Source organism: Coffea eugenioides, chromosome 4 (assembly GCF_003713205.1).
Source record: "Coffea eugenioides isolate CCC68of chromosome 4, Ceug_1.0, whole genome shotgun sequence".
NCBI classification, from domain to species: Eukaryota; Viridiplantae; Streptophyta; class Magnoliopsida; order Gentianales; family Rubiaceae; genus Coffea; species Coffea eugenioides.
Window position 1 is genome coordinate 41,251,949 of NC_040038.1, and position 7,997 is coordinate 41,259,945.

Below are 7,997 nucleotides of genomic sequence, written 5' to 3' on the forward strand. Positions count from 1 at the left end.
TGAATTAAGATCTCCCGCTTATAATTTCTTTTACCTTACTATTGAATCCAACCCTCTCTGCTACTTTTTTAGTTTTTTTTGGTATAAATGATAAGTTTTTAACCCAAAATCTGTTACTTCCAATCCTTTCTATCTTATCATCCAATTCAATCCTTCCTCCAAGCCTTTGTGAATCATTGACATACATATTCTTAGTAAAATCCAAAAATTACCATCTCTTCTTCAGAGGCAAAAGGGAAAATGTGAATTGAAAAATATAATAGTCAAGTATTTTGAGCAAAGTCAAAACAAGCTCAAAATAAATAAATAGAAATTCTTTCCTAACGTTAGACTAACGTTAACAAACGTACTACTCTTCTAGTACTAAAATTCTTTCTTTCTTTTTTCTTTTTTTTTTTGTTCAAAATACGCAAATAAAGAAATGGAAATACATATACCAACTCCCCTTCTACAATAAAGAGTCTTGGTCCCGGTACGAATGTCGACGCGTAGACTTGGAAGAAAATTTATCTATACTCTTTTCTAGTAGTACGAAATAGCAATCAGACAAATCCAATTTCATCATCTAGTTCACCGAATCAACGGAGTTGAATATCAAGTTCAGACGACTTTTTCTTCTCTTCTGGGCTGTAAAAAGCAAAGGAAAGAAACATTATTCAAATTCAGAAGACAGGGATTTCTTATTTCTTTGGTTTTATCCGTCAATTTTCTATCTTGGTGAGTATTTAGTATTGTTGATCAATCTCTTGAATTTCATTTGATTCTATCATGTGGGTTCTCTTGGCTACTTGCTTTTACTGCATCCCTTTTGTTGTTTTTGTTTTTTATTTTCTTTGATACTTTGGGTAATTCATTTTCCTTGTAAGGATCGATGCTTTTTGTGCCTTGCCTTGCCTTGATATTTTGGGTATTGTTTTCTTCATCTGGGAAATTCGATTTTTTGTTTGTTTATCGGCATCATTTGCTGTCTTGAATATAGACTTTTGCTGGCTTTTGCCCCACTTTCTTTTTAGTTTTTTAAGAGAATTTAAAGGTATTTTATGGTGGTTGAACTTAAAGTCTCTGAGGAGGATTTGCTGGTTTTATTTCCTTTATTATTGCAATGTTCTTCCAACTTCTATGATGTAGTTCAGGCTCTGTCTGATTGCTGAAATTTTGGGTGTGCGTGGTTTTTTTTTTCTTATAATTCTTCTTTTGGTCAATTAAGTTGAATAAAAATATTCCAGCTTTAGGCAAGATGCTATGCAAATTTACTTCCAACTCCTGATTGCTTAAAAGTGGTTGAGGCTTTATGTGGATCTCATTAGTGAATTTAGGTTGCTTGATCTAAGTTTTTGAATAGTTGCATTCTGATATCCCTTTTTCTTGATGAAGAAAATTTTTAGTTTTTTCCTTGTCTGAATAACTGATATAATTTATTGCTTTCTAGGCCATTGAAAGGGGAAAGGTGATTATTTTCTTCTGCATGCATTTGTTGACTGTAGAGTTGGTTGTTGTCTCTGAAGTTCTGTTTGTAAGAGAAATAAATATTGTCGATCGTGTTTCTATTGTAGCTTGCTGGATCAATCTGACTGAGAGTGATGGGAGAGGACTTGATAGTTAAGGTGGACCATGTAATCACACCTGATGCATTGCAATCAGCACCAAAGTCAGAGGGTGCAGGGACTTCTGTAGAAAGTTCTAGCTCTCACCTGGTTAATCCTCCAGCTTCAGTCATTGACATTAAGGAGGACGAAGACGACAGTGTCGGTGAAGATGAACCACTTATTCAAACTGTGGAATGTCGTATTTGCCAGGAAGAAGATAGTATCAAGAATTTGGAGGTACCATGTGCCTGCAGTGGCAGCTTGAAGGTACTTTCTGCTGAAGTTTGGAAATATTAATCTTTGAGCATGTGTACCTTTAAATTTTGACAAGTTTTTGATCCCGTCAGCTATTGACATTAAGGAAATTATGAATGCATTCTATCCAATTTAGTTACTTAAATAGCTGACGTGATCAAAAACTTCATAATCTTTTTTGTAATATTTGTGCTTCCTGTTTGGTGCATTGAAGTTGATATATATCGTGAGCTATTGCTGCAAAATAATTTTGGCTGGATCAACCTGTGAAAACTTATGGTTAAGCAATTTTAGATGTTTTATTTGGCCGTGTTTTGTTGTCTAAATCCTCCTTCGAGAAAGCAGGAGTTGCTTTAATATTTCAGCATAATGCTTCTCTGTCCTGATTAATAGGGATTGGTGGTTTTGTTCATGTCATGACCAGATACTAGTTTTATTTGATAAAATCTGCTTGAAAAAGACAATGCCTGAATTACGGTGATTTGCGTCATCATCTCAATTTAATAATTTGAGGCATCTGATACTTGATCTGTTTAGGCACAAGCCTTAAAGTATGTTGATTAGGATATGTGGTCTGCTTGGTTCAAAATCGAAATTGAAATTCCTGAACACAAAAGCAAAAGGGACTTTTGGTTATGCTCATCTTGATTCATTAAAGGATGAGAGTTCTATAGACATCATTGTTGCTGCCGCACACAGAGCTTAGCTCATTGGTGCATTACATGATACTTTGTATAACTAACACACAAAAATTGTCCTTTTTTTCTGGCCTGTCTCCAACTCATTATTATTTGTTGAACTTTTATTAGTCAAGAAGGTTGAGTCATAATTTCTTGTTTTCTCACTTAGAATTATTTCCAATGGATTGATGAATCAGTTTCAAATTATGCTATTTGTCTTCGATTCTGCAAGCAAATGCATGCATGCTTATTGTGTGAGTGATGATCTTGCTCGATCTTGTGCCATCTGTCTTGCTAGATGACATTTTCTTGCTTCTGAGAATTTGCTTTGACCTTGTCAAATATCAGTTTGCTCATAGAGCATGTGTTCAACGTTGGTGCGATGAGAAAGGAGGCATTACTTGTGAGATCTGTCATCAGGTAAGCCAAATACCTTCTTAATTTGCTTATAATTTGAATTCTTTTTGACTATTGACCACTGCCAAACTCCTCAAAAAAAAAAAAAAAAAGAATGTCTAGACCTGTGTGATACTGTTAATTTTACGGATCTGATTGATAGTGTGTTGATTTAAGGATGGGTTCATGAATAAAGAAATCACATTTGTAGGGGAACAATGTCTTTTGCTCATTTTAATATGGGATCGTGTTGGTTTTATAGATATGTTATTTCATACCTTATTGCTTCAGCAATAAATATGCTGTAAAGTTCGATAAATGGTTTTACAGAGGAAAGACCAGAACAGAAGGTGGGCTGGGTTTTTCATTTTCTATTTTTTACTTTTTATTTTTGAAGAGGTGACTTTTTATCTTTTATCATCTATGGTGGAGAATGAAATTGGTGCTCCTTTAACTGGGAGTTTATCAAAGTCTAATTGTCAAATAATTTGAAATTTATCTGCAAAGTCCTCCATTAGATATCTAGTATCAAGTGCAAATTTGTGTTAATTTGATTACACTTACACAAATGATGAACTGCTATAAGTAACTTAGTAAAGTCTTGATCTCTAAATGCGCAGCCTTACCAACCCAATTATACTGCTCCGCCTCCTACTCATCCTGAAGATACAGCCATTGACATTGGGTAAGCTTTATTTCTTTCATCCTTATGCTTCCCATATTTGTTGAAGAGTCATATGCATATCATCTGATTGCTGGAAGCTACTTTCTGAATATGCTCATAAATGTTAGTTTGTGATTGTACTTCATGTAGAAATTATGAAGGTAAAGCAAAAGTGTAGCTTTTACATTAGTTTCCGTGGTGATTAATTTGAAGCTTGAAATTTATCTGAGCAATGCAAGGATACTGTTGATTTATGTCTATGCAAACAGTTTCAGCATTTGATGCTCCTAAATTTGATAGCCTGTTAACATTTTTGCACGTTAATATTTCAAAAGTGCTGTGGATGTCAGTCACCTTTGCTTGTTAATGAACTGATTTTAGTAAGTTTACATGCTGTTGGATATTTATTTGCCCTTGTTTTGTTTTATGACCTAATCTATTGATTATATCTTCTAAGTGAGGGATGGACAATTGCTGGTACTCCTGTGGATCTGAATGACCCTCGACTTATAGCCATGGCCACTGCTGAGCGCCATCTTCTGGAGCCGGAATATGATGAATATGCTGATTCAAGCGCAAGTGGAGCTGCATTCTGTCGTTCTGCTGCTTTAATTGTTAGTCACTGGAATCCTTTCTTGCCCTTATGCTCATATTTTATTGTTTGGCAAGTTGGATAGCTCTTGTAATTGTATTTTGTCCTGGAAAATATAGTAGGAGGTCATATGAAATTTAGTTAAAGGTCATGTTAACATTATGAGGTGGATCTTTGGTTACATATTCTGCTCTACATGTTCTGGTGTTGGAGTCATGAGAAGAGAAACAAAAAAGAATAGGGTTCTGTATGGTGTGGTGGTTGAGACTGGATTGCTCCAAATGCTTAACATGTGATACTCCTCTGTTTTATTACTTTCTTTAGCTGATCATCTGAATTTGGCAGGACTACCATGATCTTGAGCAGTTCCCCGCCTTGCAGCCCTAAAGTCATGTTTTGTGGTGCAACCATTTTTAATCACACTATTAAAAAGCATTGTTTTCCTTCTTAACTTTATTCCCCCTAATTTCTCCTTGGTCAATTTGATTTTGCATTGGTGGAATTTTGGTCCCTTTTCTCCATATTATAACGAAGTTGAGCACTGGTTACTCCCCCCCCCCCCCCCCCCCCCGTCTCTCTCTCTCTCTCTCTCTCTCTCTCTCTCACAGCCCCATGTGCCAAAAAAATGGGTCGAATCCATCTTTTTAATAGCTTGATTTTTTAGTGTCATGTCTATGGATTTTGGGTAATTAATTAGCGGTTTCAGATTTCAGTTCATATTGTGTGGCAGTTAATGGCTCTTCTACTCTTTGAGGCATGTCAGTTATATATTTAATTCTTGTTGTGTGGCAGTTAATGGCTCTTCTACTCTTGAGGCATGCTCTTACCATTGGAAATGGTGATGGGGATGATGATGATGTTTCTACTTTCTTCGCTGTAAGTGGATTGAACTCTGGCTTTCCTTCAGCATCTGTAGTTGGTGGTATTGAGCATCTATGTTATGTTTGACTGTGTCCAATAATCTGCTGTTCCTTGGTAGCTTTTCTTGCTCCGGGCTGCTGGTTTCCTTCTTCCTTGCTATATCATGGCTTGGGCCATCAGTGTATTGCAGCGTCGAAGGCAAAGACAGGTTAGAGCCATTTCTATAGCTCATCTTGTTATGTTTCCTCTGAGAATTTTATACAAACAACAAGTTGCAGCTAGGAGGGAGGGAGGAGGCTCAAATGTTGCACCATTTTGCTGTGCCCTATATGCAATTACATGCTTCTTTTTTTCTTCTCCTTTTCTATTCTCTCGTTCTCTCCCCCCCTTCAGGTTGTAATTTTGTTCCTGGGGATGGGGTGGTTAAACTTTTCTATAAGTACTCTGGTCATTGCAGTAGACTGAAGATTCCTCATTGTGCTATTGTTTTATAGCTGTCAATGTGAAAATTGTTGCTTGATGACTATAATTATCTGGCACATCTTCAACTAATTATAGGAGTTCTGAGAATGACTCCTGCATTTATTTTAATTAGGTCATTGTGCACATGCTTACATGGGCTTCTATTTATTGGTTGGTTTTCTATTACTAGGGCTGCAAACGAGCTGAGTGGAGTCGAGATTTGGCCTAATTGAGCCGAGCCTCGACTTAAGTTTATGAAGCTCGAGCTCGACAAGCTCTCAGTATAAAGCTGGAGCTTGAGCTTAAAAAAATTAAAAAATTATAATTATTTTATTTTTTTTAAAAAAGAATAAAATAATAATTTTTCTTAACAAATAATAAAATATTAGGGATATATATGTAATTTCATTATTAAAATAAAAAATATTATATATATAAAAAAAAAAATATATATATATATATAATTGAGTCGGCTTGCGAGCTAACGAGTTGAGTATCTTTGAACTTGAGTTCAATTTGGTTAGCTTGAGCTCGACTAGGGCTTTGACTCGAACAGCTCGCAAGCGGCTCGACTCGTGTACAGCCCTATTTCCAATATTGTTGTTGGGTTCAATGCTTTACATTTGATTTGTTTTGACTTTCACGTAGTGGCTTTTTGTTTCTAATTTAAGTTATGCTCTTTGCACGTGTGTGTTTTGGTTGTTCTAGAGAGTTGATTTACTCTGTTGGTAGGGGGGAAAAATACCCATATTTCATTTGTATGGCTTGGTTGTAGCAAATTGTTAGCTACTGCATATTGTGTTTATCTTTTATTCTGTTAGTAGAAATTGCATTATATGTCCTTACTGATTTCTTCTTTACATCTTCATCTCTTGAACCAGGAAGCAGCAGCACTGGCTGCAGCTGAGGTCGCTTTTCTGCTGCAGGCTGGGCAACGTAGGGGTATTCAAGTCAGAATTGCACCAGTACCTACACCAGCACCAGCGCCTGTAGCAGCAAACGAACCTGCAGTAACTGCACATACAGGGCCAGCTCAATGACTTCTGGGTTTCCCGTCTTCTTCTAAGCTTGTCTAGAGGAATGTACTGATGATTACGGTTTCTTCCGACATTTTTTACAGCACCAGAGGAAATATATGTATTGATCTTTGCAATTGTTTCTGCGGGTTTCTTTTTCCTGGTTGTGGGTTGATCCTGCTGTCCACGATATCTTAACTTCAATCATTGTATAAGACCTGTAAACTACATATTAAAGTAGCAATCACTTCAGCTGCTGCTGTGGATTGCTTTAATTTTCAATGTGATTATTCTGTAAATAAGTGAAGATTTGTACTTGGTACTTGCTCAAGAAGCTGTTACTATGACTATGACCGTTCTTTGTCTTCATTCCTGTTAACACCTTTGTATTTCCCCTTGTTATAGTGTTCAGTTGAATGCATTTTACTTGGCTTTCAGTACCAGAAAAGGAATCTGCTAAGATGTATTTAAAACTGGTTTTTGTAAGTTAACCATTTCCTGATATCTGCAGCTGTAGAGAATCTAAGAGACAAGGGAGACTTGGCCGTTTTGTAATTTGTTTTCCCTGTTTAGTTACTTGGGCTACCCCCTTTTATTTTGTTTTGCTGCCTAGCTGATGAACAGATGACTTTGGTGTTATTGGATCAGTTGGTGATCTCTTTACCGTTAGGCCCTATTTGGTTTTTGAATTTTTTTGGTGCTTATTTTCACAATTAATTATGGAACAATCAATTAGTGGAAATAACATGTTTTCAATTCTTAGGGGTAAGGTAAATCTTGACTGTCAGTTTTCAATTCACCAAAAATTATCCTTGCTCAACCAATTCTTTTGAAGTTTACAAAATTTTTTAAAAGTTTTTTACACTTATTATCACAACAAATATCTTCACCTATTCCAAGATGAACCAAACATGGGATGAGACACTTTCAACAATTTAAACCAATCTCATCCCACTAATCCATCACAGAAACGTGCTTGAGAGATTTAGCAAATTAGTGAAGCAATGAAACAATCTTGCCTTGAAGATAAGTTTTGGGATTTTCTTCTCTTCTTTTTTTAATCTTCTTTTGGATCCTCAGACACTTTGAAGAAAAGCCAAGAAATTGATTAAGATAAGATGTATAAGTGTATAACAAGAAGGTTTATCTACTGAAATTTGATTGTCCTAGGATGCATAATCTGAAAGCAACTGCTCGTGTATGTTTCTTTTTTGCTTTAAAACCGTGCCAAAAGAATCTAAACAAAATACTCTTGACTGGCTTTTAGATCACATTACTGCATTTCCATCTCTTTTACTAATAACTTGTAAATAAACCACCCCCAATACACCATTCCTCCGGGAACATAAGAAATTTCGTGTACTTTCTAATGCAAACCTAATCAAAAAATTTCTTAATCACATGGCATTTGGTTCTGGATTAACATATGTTAAGGGTTCCCTTGCATGGGGGTTTTTCAAAAAAAAAAAAAAAAGGGGTCAATTT

The 7,997-nt window shown here is 35.8% G+C and overlaps 1 protein-coding gene across 1 annotated transcript; it reads left to right on the forward strand.

Moving 5' to 3' along the window:
* Positions 1-466: 466 nt before the first annotated feature.
* LOC113767616 lies at positions 467-6,881 on the forward strand. Its single transcript, XM_027311768.1, has 8 exons — positions 467-717; positions 1,554-1,853; positions 2,870-2,941; positions 3,538-3,602; positions 4,039-4,195; positions 4,966-5,049; positions 5,153-5,242; positions 6,378-6,881. Exons 2-8 carry the CDS (start codon positions 1,581-1,583, stop codon positions 6,534-6,536), a joined length of 900 nt encoding a protein of 299 aa, XP_027167569.1. The 5' UTR covers positions 467-717; positions 1,554-1,580; the 3' UTR covers positions 6,537-6,881.
* The last annotated feature ends 1,116 nt before the right edge of the window (positions 6,882-7,997 follow it).